We start from the raw sequence: 13,534 nt of genomic DNA on the forward strand, positions 1-13,534 counted from the left end.
CATATGTAAAAAATACCAAATTTATTTAATTATAAATTGTTATAATAAACATCTAAATACATCATTCAATTAAATATCATATTTGTTTAATTTTCAATCAGTATAATAAACAATCAAATACATCATTCAATTAAATATCAAATTTATTTAACTATTAATTATTGTGATAAACATCTAAATACAACATCAAATTAAATATCAAAATTTTTTAATTATCAAAATTTATAAATAAAATAATGTACAAAAAATATAATTAAAAAAAAATTCAAAACATACGGATTGACAATCCGTATGGTTCATACAGTGAAGTTCAATAGTTTTTCATCGCCGGAGAAGAAAAAATGGGTATTAAAAAAAATTCAAAACATACAGATTATCAATCCGCATGTTTTGAATTTTTTTAAAATTATAATTTTTTATACATTATTTTATTTACAAAATTTGATAATTATTATTTTTTATATTTAATTGGATGTTGTATTTAGATGTTTATTACAGTAATTAATATTAAAATAAATTTGATATTTAATTGAATGATGTATTTGTATGTTTATTACAAGTGATTGAAAAATAAACAAATATGATATTTAATTGAATGATGTATTTAGATGTTTATTACAATAATTCATAATTAAATAAATTTGGGTTTTTTTACATATGTAAATTTTTATTAAATCTGTGATTTTTATTTACAATTTATATATGTAAACAAATTAATTATTAGATAAAAATTAATTATCACAAAATTTATTATGTAAATTTACATATGCATTCAATATACATTATAAATTTTAGTATTATATATAGTGATATTAGTTAATTTATAACATAATTGATTTATTAGTTAAGTTGGTTAAAATGTTGCATTAATAATGCAAAAGTTACAAGTTTAATTCCTGCTTGAATCATTAATTTTAAATTAATTTCAAAATTATATTTTTTTAAAAAATAAATAAAAATATCCTATGATGCACCAACAAAACTATTGGGTGTGCCTAGCAGTTCCCAAAAACTTAACATAAAAAATATTTGAGTTATATTTGGGGTGTGTCAAAATAATTGGTTTAACGAAGATGACTGAAACCCGAATTTCGACCACCACGAACCATCCACAAGGCCGAACAAATCAAGCCACATGGGCTTGGGAGATGTTATTGGCACTACCACTTTTTTTATTGACACTATCTACGTGGGTGTGTTTTTGTTGTATTTCTAAATTGTCCCTTGGATGGAAACATAATAAAAACATGTTTTCGTTGCATAAATGAGGGTGAAAAAACAAAACACAACAAAAATTCCATAATGTTACATACTTGGATATTTATAAAACGAAATCATATTTTTGTTGTTTTATTTTTTAACCTTCATATATACAACGGAAATATGATTTCATTGTTGATCTATGTAATTATGAAACAAAATCATGTTTTCCTTTTTTTTCCGCATACATGGTACAAAGTTGAAACACATTTATGTGTGAACTTGCACAACATAAACATTTTTCATTTTGTAAAATGTATGTAGAAAAAACAACAAAAATATGATTTTGTTGTTTATTTTTGCCTTTCAGCCAAAATATTTAAATGTTTAAGGACCTCAACTTGATTAACAACACAATATGCATGCCTTACAACAATTAGCAGACTTTATAATTTATATTAAATGGAATCATGATTTCGTTGTACCATTGTGAGATAAAACTCAAACAACAAAAAAATCATAATTCTATTATGTGTCAAAACCCATACAATAGTGAAATCACAATTTCGTTGGGGGTTTTGAAAATAAAAAATGGAATCATGAAATCCGTTGTGTCATGATCCCACAGTGCCTTTGGCACAACAAAATCATAATTCTGTTATATATATATATATATATATATATATTTTAAAAATGAACCTAGTTTTGGATTAGGTCTAACAAGAGAGAAGAGAAGAAGAATTAGGAAGGGGGGAGTGTTGGGGCTGGTCTGAAAGAGGAAGGGAGAAGGGTTGGGATGTAGTAAAAAATTCGAAGGGTAAAGCAGATAATTTGGCTATGGTTGGTAGTATCGATAGAAATGATTGTTGTGCCAATAGCAATTCCCTTTTTCCATCTAGCAGTTTCGTGTATCATGGGGCTCAAATGAGGCTTAGTTCACAATTTTTATTTTTGTTTTTCCTTTATTACGTTATTTTTTTTTTGCTAAATATACAAGGTTTAACTCCCAAAACACCTAAAAACCACAAGGAGAAACTATGGATGGAAGAGTCAGCTACATGCTAAAAGAAAGGAGTTGTCAATTGGGTTTGACTGACCCCTTTTCCTCCTTTCAAACACGTTGGGCTAGGCACAATTTATTTTGTAGCTCATATTTAGATAATTGTTATTTGTACGACCCTTGTTTATTGATACCCCTCTTTTTTTTGTATATTTTGCATTTTGTTCCTTCTAAAATACCACTTTGGTCTTTCTATTTAATCTTCCTCTTATGCCTAATCTGCAATTTTGGATTCCACTATAAAATAGAGATATTTACTCCCTCAATTTTAAATTTTTTACAATTTTAGTCCAATACTCAAATTTGCCTACAATTATTTCTTTTTATTTTTTAATTTTAATTGAAACGGAGTGGACAATTCGTCTTTGTGTATTTTTAAAGTCCATGGCCAATTTTAGCCCAACTGATGGGATTTTCTTCCGGAAGAAAAATCTTTACACCCAACATTTCTGAAATTTTTTCAAAATTAACCCTATTAATAAATATATGGATTTATAATCCGTATATGAATTGTGAATCTGTATCACCCAAGATTTTTATAAAAGATTAAAAAAATTAATAAACTTAGTTATAGTTTTTTTTATAATTATTACATTTAGTAGATTTCTATTTTTGATTTTATTATAATTAATTTTGATCTAATAATATATTTTTAAATAAAAATCACAAGTTTAATAAAATAATTATTAGATTAAAATTAATTATCACAAAATATATTACGTAAACTTACATGTACATTAAATATACATTAAAAAATTTAGTGTTATATATAAGGACATTAATTATTTTATAATATAATTGACCTTGATTAAAAAGTTTTACTAATAATGATAATTCAAGCTTTTTTATATATATATATATATATATATATATATATATATATATATATATATATATATATATATATATATATATATATATATATATATATATATCATGAAAGATGTATCTTTGAGATTTTTAAGAACTTCTAGCTCATTTTCCTAGCTTCCTCTTGCAACTGAAAAAGAGATTCCATATACATCAAAAAGGTGGATCACTAAAATTTGATGAACAACCCAATATGTAAACTATATTAATTAGGGGAAGAATAATGTATGGGGTGCATGTTTCTTAATAACAACTTTTTACTTTTCTTTCTTTAACTACTTTCCTTATCTTTAATTAAAAAAATATTACCATATCTTTTTGTACTTTATAAATAAAATATTAAATGAAAAATACACTTAATGTTTTGAAACTGTAAAATTTATTCTATATTTAACAAGTAGATGAATTGGTAAAAAGGTGATATAGGAAGATTTAAAATTAATCTTGCAGCTGGAACATTGACTGTTTGCGCTCTAGCAAGGAGTAAAGGGGCATGTTTTCTTTCTCTGCAGTTTCCAGTAAGATTAAACTACGTATTGCATAAGATACTTATAGTAAAATTTAAGTTTTGGGAACAAGATACTTCTATTTCTCGTTTTGGTTTTCAAGCTTTTCAACAGAAAACAAAAAAATGCAGATACAAACGAGAAACCTTACTCCGCCAAAATGTGGATTTTCAAAAGGCCCAGTTTTGTTTGCCGAGAGACGCAATTGTAGAGCTCAGTGTCACTACTGGAATGGTATAAAAGGAACCCATCTAAACCATGAGTGGAATAGCATCTATGCAATGGCATACCATATTAGCATATCGAGACTACAAGTACACTCAAGAAGAATATTGTGCAAAATTAACAATACAAAATTTGTTAAATCATATTAATCAACTTCGTCATTTGGCTATCAAATTTAACCACCATGACAAAACACACAAAAATTACTAAATTTGTTTTCCAGTTACACTTTAGAACATATTAAGATTCATATTAAGTGAAACGTTGTTTTCCAGTTACACTTTAGAACATATTAAGATTCATATGCATCATAAGCAATAGACATACACAAACTTGAGCTAGCCTAATTACTTGGTGCCAATGTTATTAATGGCGGATGGCGATTTATAGCGGAAAGCAAAAATCTGCCATAAAAATATGGTAGATGACGTAGCGAAAAAATGGCGGACAAAAAATAATATATATACATATATATAATTATAAATAACCAAGTATCAACATCAAATAAACTCATTCAAATTGAAAAAACAATGGATTGAATTAAAATAAACTAAAAAAATTAAAAAGTTTCATGAGTTCATATAATAATCAAGTGGTGTCAAAAAACAAAAATGGGTGTCAAAAATAAAAAGGGTGTCAAATAGAAAAAGAAAAAAAGCTCCAAACATAAAAAACAAGTGTCAAACAAAAAAAAAAACAACAAAAGAAATGCACCACTGAAGCTGTTGTTCGCCGTCGACGTCGCTATTCGTCGGTACTGTGCGTCATGGCTTATGTGTTGTCCTCGCGTGCGTCGCTATCGTTCATCGTCGTCGTGCTACTGGTCAAGTGCGGGTGTGGGTGTTGTGTGCATCACCTTCGCCGTGGCTGCTGGTCATGCAGGAGACTTTTCTGTTCGTGCTCTATTTTGTGGGTGCTTGCTATTGTGGGCTGCACTTTTGCAATAGAATATTGGATAGGGTTGGGTCGGGTCAGCCCAACACCTATCGCCCAAAAAACAAAAAAAGGCGCTATTCTGTCATTTTCGCAATTTCGCCATGGCGTCGTCATACGCAACCCGCAATGCCACCTCTATTTGGTGGCGTTTTTTCAAAATTCCTCGATGCCATTCCGCCATGGCTGCTACTTAATAACACTGCTTGGTGCCTTAAGTTGATGAATACGTAGATACAATCAAGATTGTCAAACTCACAATTCTAGATAAACTCATGAAGGTCCCATAAATTCACAAGAGTTTACTCAATATAAAAAAAAAATATTGATATTCCTACATATAAAATCATAACTAAATATTTCAACACTAAAACAAATCAAAATAACAAACTTTAAGTATAATTCAATAAACTAACATACTTCACACCCAATCAAATATAAATTCATACAATACAAAATATATATTGATATTCTATCAAATATTAAAATATTTTTTAGTTTAATGAATAAATTGATATTCTCTGAAATATCAATGATCATATTTATTTATTATTATATTTTCATTATATGCGTTGGAGAGGTAGTTTATTGTTACTCTCTTTCATGAAAATAAGCAAACAAAAAAAGGAGTTGCATGCGATTGAAAACCAAAATTATTGAAAATCTGATTAGATTTTTGAACCGGATAGAGTCAACTGAATGAGTTTCAAAATGAAACGACATGACATGAATGGTGGTAAAATGCAATTACGTAAGAGGAAGACTGTGATACGGTAAAAGTTTATTATTTCTTTTGACATGATGAAGGATAAAAGTTGTAGGATCATGCCTTTGTTCAAACTAACACACGATGTTGCAGGACATGATAGAGGATAAAAATTACAGGATTGTGGGATCAATCAATTTAACACATGATTTTGATAACATTGCTTTCAATCTCTACATCTAAGATCAAGTTTAATACATGTTATCTATATAAAAAAAGTAGGAAAAAAATGAAAGTTTGTTATGACATCAAACTTGTTATTATTTTATCAGCAACAAACAAACTCCTTATAAAACTTAATTCAATATAATATTTTTTTTAAAAACATAATAGTCAACGTACAATTAAGTCGTCTTGTTGCGCTCTTTTTTTTTTTTGGGTGAATATATTGTTGTGGACTTTAGTATTGCTACAAACAAAAGCAGATTCCTCGTTTCCCACTCGCACTCAAACTTTAGTTTAGCTCTTGAGAAAAAAGAGCTTGAAATTGAGATTCACTCAACGAAACAAACTATATGCGGTACAACAATACAAATGCATTAGCAATAATTCGGAATACATTTAGAGTGCATTAAGCTCTTGAGAAAATTAAACCTAAAATTGAGAGTTGAGGCTCAGTATATGCTCGATCGGTGAATAGAAGAAAACGGAAACAATAATAAAATGTTAATGATAACTAAAATAGAGAGAGAAATAATATATTATTGGAATAAGAATATATAGAAAAGACTAAAATGCTTGCTGTTGTAGCATTTAGCTGAAGTTTTATATATAGAATAAAATTCACAAATCTAATGGCCAACGGTTTAAAACTCAAAAATAGTATTAATATCAATTAATAGTTATGAATAATATTGAATTTAAAAGCAGTTTCATTCTTAACTTTAATATAATTAAATAGTAATTTAATATAATTAAATATATTAAATCTGATTAGGTAATAAATTATTTAGTGTAATTTTGGTCTCATATATCAAATGTAAAATCTTATTTTATATATATATATATATATATATATATATATATATATATATATATATATATATATATATATATATATTAAAATATGTAGCTCTAATTATGAATTATTTGTCATCAAAAAAATAAGTTATGGATTATTTGAAATTTAATTATATAATTATAAAATCATTTATGAAAATATTTTCATATACTCATCATCAGTAATAATAAAAAATTATTACTTGGTAAAAAATAATAAAATATTATTTTAATTATAAAATTCTTATTTTTAATCATTATTGTTCATGAACATAATTTCAGTTTACTCTCTCTCTCTCTAGAGAGATAAATAGATATAGACATAGATAATCTATAGGTATGTGTATTTTAATAATAAATGGAATTTAATTTACTCTATATTTTTAAAAATTATTTTTTAATTTAATAATTTTATTTTATTAGTTTTATCTATTCCTATTTAATAAACATACAAAAGATAACAATTATAACAATATTAAATCATTAGTTTAAAAATTAATAATCCTCCATTAATGTTAGATAAACAAATCAACTACTACTGTTAGATAAATAAATCAACGACTACTGTGAAATTAAAGTTTTGATCTTTCAACCATGTTACAATAAAAGTTACGTAATTGAATTAGATCAATCACTATTGAGAAGTAAAAATTTTGGTCCAATAAAAGTTACGTAATTGAATTAATTCTCAAAGATTTAAGTAAAGTTTACATATAGTATATAGATAGATATTATTTATATAAACAACAATTTATTTCATAAAATATTAATTACAATATATAAAATAAAACATTTACAATTTATTCACATACTTATAAAATCATTACTTCTAATAATCCAAATTATTATAACTTCTAAATTATTATAATATATAAATTATTTCTTTTAACAAATCATTTCTCCAATGATAAAATTTAAATTACTATAATGTTATATTAGAGTGAATTAAATCAAAGTCTAGTGTGAATCTGATGACTCTAATGAAATTTACATATATCAATAATTATTGTGAAATTAAAATTTCTAATTAACGGATTATCTCTCTCTATATATGAACCGTAAAACAGGTTTTAGGAATGCGAATTGGATTTCGCAATCTCATTGAACGCCGAACTGGGGGCACTCAACCGGGGAAGAAGTGCAAGTGTTTCACGTTCAGGTTGTCTGAGGAAGAGCAAATGTATCTATTTTTGAATGCTGAGTTTATATATCTTAATTGTTTTGTTTAATAATCATATTCTTTTATGGCCAACAAGCTAATTCATTCATTTTATGTTGGGTGGGGGTGAGAATTAACATGCCTAAGTCTTGTTTGGGTAAGTTTACGTAGAAAAAATTTTAAAAGAAAAAAAAACGAGTTCAAATAATTTTAATTTATGTATAAGTTAATTTATAGGAAATTTCTCATTAGAATAATTATATAAGAGAACTTGGTCAATTATTAGAAATACCTAAACGAAAATCATTGTTTTTAAAATACAGGGACTCATACTATGTTTAACAGTAAAATTAATAGACCTGGTCTAATTAGGATTTTACTAAGTGAGAATTTATTAACCGGGAAAGTGGGGAGGGTTTGTATTCCTTCTTAAATAAATGTCAGATTCAGAAAACCATCATTGAATAAAAGTAATTAAAATATAGTTATCACAGAATATTGGAATCCATGATACTTCAGCTGATAAGTTCTCAGAGCATAATAAACACGTCGTACATAGATGATTTGTGAAATTAAACAGATATTGTGTGAGATATGTGACGTTTCAAGAATCTAGTTCTGTCTTAGTTCAAGCCTAAATTCACTTGATTAATTTGAAACAATGTAAAAAGAAATAAGAAAGCATTTGTATTACTATGTGTGGATTAAAAAAACAAAGAATATGACGACAAAGATGTATTGAGTTGTACTAACACGAAAAGTGTCCCATAATCTATGCTTAAAGGGATTTCTTTATGCTCTAATGTCATGCTTTGATTTTAATTTCATATCTTTCCCATCCAAATCAAACATCGGTTACTTCGTTAGTTCTTTATAAGTGCTTTACGGAATTTTAGTATAATTTTTATATCATTTGGTTGGACTTTGTTTAATTTCTGACAAATGTAAGAAAAGCAAAAAATGCTGAGAATCATTGTTAAGATTCTGGCAAGTGTTAGAGATGAAATATAAAATTACTCCTGCCTTCCCTTAGCATGATACGCTTTTATCCCAAAATGGTTTGACATATCATTAATTAGAACCTTTGTGATCGATCGAATGATTTACAAATCTGTCACTTCTTTGCTTGGTATTCTTTTAATAAAAAGAATAAATTTTAGATCCTCCTCCCATGTTTTTTAACAAAAAGTTGAATTTCGACATATGATAGGTGCACCACCTATTCATAATTCTCTTATTACAGAATCAAGTTTACCTCGCTTGCTTGAATAATGTACACGATTTGTTGTCAAATTTGATTTTTGTTAATAAAAAAAAATCTCTTTGATAGAAGTATTAAAAATACATTTAAAAAAATTATTAAATAAGATGTGACACTTATATTATTTTTAAGATATAAAGAGAAGATTTATTTAAAATATATTTAAATATATTTTTAGTTCTTGTATTTAAACGTTTTTTATTTTATTTTTTTTTCTTTATAAAATTATTTTTTTAATTTTAATCTTTGTAAATTATAGTTATTTTATTTTTAGTCCTGAAGACACTTTATACAATTCTTTGAATGGTGAAAAAAATATCATCTAAAATGTTTTAAAAACTAAAAACAAATCAAACATAATTTGTAAAGATTAATTTATTTTTACAAAGATGAAAAATAAAAATAAACCATTAAATTACAAACACTACTAAAAATGTATTTAAGAAAAAACTTAATATAAAATTATTCATGTGGGGTTACTTGACAGCTCAATTAAACTTTTGGGATAAATGCAAAGGGATAGTCCCGTTTTTCAACTTCTTATTTCTTCCTGTTTCTTTATTATTTTTCCAAGATATCCAAAACAATGACCAAAGCAAAAAAGCAAAATTCAATTTAGTTTATATAAGCAAAAATGAGACTTTATTGACAGGTTACAAAGTATATATGTTTCCTTCATATAAAATCATTTACTACCTCTAGTACACACTTTATGCAATAATAACTAATCCAAACTTCAAAGCTCCTGGCTTTTGGAGCCTTATGATGAAAGTATGACTTAGATTAGCTACCTAGGACTACTTTGCTTAACCAAAAAAACATTAACAGAAGGGAGCAACTAAATTGTATAGACCAAATCTGCTTGCTGCACTAGCCACACTGAAATTGCCATGAACATCATCTATGTTCCACAGACCATCCCACAAAACTTCTTCTGCAGAGGTCTCTGGTGCAGAAGAAGCAGAAGAGTTGTCATTGAGCATAGAGTACAAGTATCCTTGCTCTTCTGTGGTGTTTTGGTGCATGTTGATCATTTCTTGTCTTGATTGAGATTTATAAGGTGTTCTATGGATGTCGTCCTCAAGCATGGCCATGATGCCTTTCATGTCAAAGTTGAATTGCATTTGTTGTTGTTGTGCCCGATGCTGCTGCTGCAACTGTTGTTGTTGTTGTTGTTGCTGGTGAAATTGCTGCTTCCTCATGAGTCTATTTCTAGCCTTCTCTGCTGCATCAGAGGGACTTTTTGCCTTTTTCTTGAAATGAGTCCTCCAATAATTTTTTATCTCATTGTCAGTTCTCCCTGGCAAGCTCCTTGCAATTGTTGACCACCTGAAGTTTTTGGTTTAGCAATCAAGGCCTTGGAATAAGTATGTTGCCATTTATGGAAACATGCAAATTCAAGAGAATGAGAAAATAAATTTTACCTGTTTCCCCACCTTGCATGCAACTCTAGAATTATGCTCTCTTCTTGTGGTGTTATCTGTCCCCTCTTGAGATCAGGTCTCAGATAATTCACCCATCTCAATCTGCAGCTCTTCCCATTTCTTTTCAATCCTGTTAATGGACAACAACAATGATACATAATTAATCACTTTGATACATAATCACTTTACTATAAAACTAATCACAATAATACATATAATCACTTAATATTAAGAAAAAAATATGATTAATATAGGAAGAAAAAAGCCATAAAGGAAAGAGTGAAAGACCCTCCAGGCCATGAGAAATTTTTATATGGTCTGAGATTATAATGGTTCTAATTAATCTCCAAGTAATACCTAATTGAGTTTTATTATCTCTTTCTTGTGAATTGAAAAATTCAATTACGTATCACGAAAAGATTGACTGAGACCATACACACATATCAGATCATAGTATAATTTTTCAAATAAAAAACTTAAGCTACACATGAATTAATGTGGCCACCATGAAGAGTTGAAGTTGAAAACAATTTCACTTGTTTTTTCTTCTTTTATAGTTAGATAGTAACTTATTTATGTGAAATCCAATCATATATATATATATTAAGAAAGAAAACAATGAAAAAATTTGGTGATTGTTACTTGCAAGCCTAGCAACAGAGTTCCATCTGCCTTCACAATGCAACCTAACATACTCAACAAGCAACCTGTCCTCTTCAGCAGTCCAAGGTCCCTTCCTCCATACCTCCTCCTCTAAGACACCTCTACCAACATGGCCAGCCATAACTTCCCCCCAATACATGGAATAAGGCTTCAAGTTTTGTGCTTGAATAAGATATTTTCTTCCAATTTCTGTGACACTGCTTTTAGTCTAGTGTTTGTTGCATATTTTGGGTCTAGTGTTGCATATTTATACCTGCAGTTTTGCTCCCCCACTTGATTCTATCGGTCAATCAAAGGTCACTTTCTTAACATCTTATGATCTCTATCCATTTTACTGTTAAGGTACTACGGGTAACACTTTTTTAAGAATATATATAAATAAATAAACCAAAGGGACTAAGTGACACTAAAAATGTTGCATGCTTGTCCGTCAAGTGTGAATTGACCAAAATACCTTTACCCTCTCTATATTATTTACATTTGGTTAATACTTAATGTTGGTCTTGTGCCCTTGTGATTGTCTCGCACTTCTGAGCAAAATCCATTTTCTTCCCAGGAAAATTTTGTGCCAATGAAGGGATTAGAAGATTGAGAGATCAATCAATAATGGAATAACGTGTTATGCTATTAGGTGACAAGACTAAAGTTCTAATTAAATAAAATAGATTATATTTATTAAGGTTGATACCAAAATGAGACAAGAGAAAGAAAAATGTGGTTGCCTGAGGACACCTTTAAATTAGGGCATTCCACCTGGACACAACTACAAGAGGCATAATCCAAAGGACGACACATAAAATATAATGGAGGGCATTTTTAAAAACTAAAACTTACAGGAGGACTAATGGTCTTTCCCCAGCTGTTGGATTTGCTTACTTCTCAAGGAGACTATAATCTCTAAAATTTCATTAAATTATAATATTGTTGGATACCATTTTGATTATTGTGTGATCTTTAAATATTAAGGCTATCATGCCTTGGACGTCATCTAAGGTGACAGGTGTTGTCTTGTGATCAATGATCATATTTATGGCAAGATGCTGCTGGTGGAATGCTGGAGCCTAGACGCTTCAAGTCTTTCATGCTATAATAAACAATTAATTAATTAATTTATATAAATCCAAGATCTGTCATGCAGTGACAAGAGAGTGTTAACCTTTTTTTCTTTTTTCTTTTCTTGTTATATAATAAACAATCAATTTATTAAGTGTTTGTTTTCCTATCTGCTGCAAGATGTGTATTTTATTCTGTACGTAGTTTGTGAAATTAAAAAGTTTTCTCTGTTTTGTCTTTCTTCTTTTTATGGCACTGATCTGTTATTTTTATTGTTGTTGCAATCCTTTTAACCTTTTTTTCTCACGTTTACAAAAGAAATCCCCTAAAAAATCCTATGTGCCTATTATAATATATACTATGCGTCTATGCCTTAAGGTAAGATAATGTTCTGTTAAAATAAAAAGAGGTAAGGTAATGTTTCAAAAGTGATATTGGATCTTCTGCTGTTTCTGTTTATAAGGTAACTGCATGATAATGTGTAATTTCTAACTCAACGAGTCATATTTATTGAGTTGTGCTTTTATTTTATTTTTGTGTTATAAAATAAATTATTTTTCATTGTTGAGATTTTTGCAAAATTCTTAAAGAGTTACGCCTCAAAATATCTTTTTCTAGCAACACTATCACTATATATATTTTCTTTTCAACACTTTTTTATCAACTAAAATTTATTAAAAATTATCAAATCTTTTCAACACTTTTTTATCAACTAAAATTTATTAAATTATCAAATTTGATAGGTCTCACTCCTTATTTAATTAAACTTTTTACTTATTTAAAAGTAAGACACACCAAATATAATAATTTTAATAAATTTCAATCATTCATAAAGAATACATTAGAAATAGTGTCAAAAAGACTCACTAACATTCTTCATACCTCAAATATATGATAAAATAAAAATAGAGAAAATTAAGATTCAAGAGGTAGGCATACATTAACAACAGTAGTTGTTTAAAAGTAGAGATAAACGTGATTATGAATTTTTTTTTGTTATCACTACGTTATTCATATAAAATATTTACTGACTTAAAAAAATTATCTCTATTGAGAAATTCAGTTACATACCATTAAAAAACTTTATTTATCAATTATATATTTTTTTTCTCTCCTAACTACGAGACTTGAACCTTACTCAAAGGATTGAGTCTAATTTCACCTGACCAAGGGATAAATGTGATTATGATATTGTTTACATTTGTATTATATTAAGTTTTTTAATATACATTTTCAACAAATAATATGTATTTTTTTCAACTTAATTATAAATTGGTTATGCAATTTTATAATTGAAATTTTAAGTTAATTTTAAAATTTAATTCAAAATATAATTTTTAAAATTTACTTTCCAACTTCAATTAACTTGCCATTTAATTTTGTCAAGGATAAACTAATTTTAATTTCCTTGCAGA

At 27.6% G+C, this 13,534-nt stretch overlaps 1 protein-coding gene across 1 annotated transcript; it reads right to left on the reverse strand.

Annotated features, from left to right (window-relative positions):
* Positions 1-9,604: 9,604 nt before the first annotated feature.
* On the reverse strand, positions 9,605-11,293 carry LOC114393178 (transcription factor MYB82-like). Its single transcript, XM_028354444.1, has 3 exons — positions 11,046-11,293; positions 10,404-10,533; positions 9,605-10,308 (listed from the first exon to the last, which is right to left on the reverse strand). The coding sequence occupies exons 1-3, from the start codon at positions 11,203-11,205 to the stop codon at positions 9,801-9,803; spliced, it is 798 nt and encodes a 265-aa protein (XP_028210245.1). The 5' UTR covers positions 11,206-11,293; the 3' UTR covers positions 9,605-9,800.
* Positions 11,294-13,534: the final 2,241 nt, after the last annotated feature.

The sequence above is a fragment of the Glycine soja genome, chromosome 17, assembly GCF_004193775.1.
Source record: "Glycine soja cultivar W05 chromosome 17, ASM419377v2, whole genome shotgun sequence".
In the NCBI taxonomy this organism is placed as follows: domain Eukaryota; kingdom Viridiplantae; phylum Streptophyta; class Magnoliopsida; order Fabales; family Fabaceae; genus Glycine; species Glycine soja.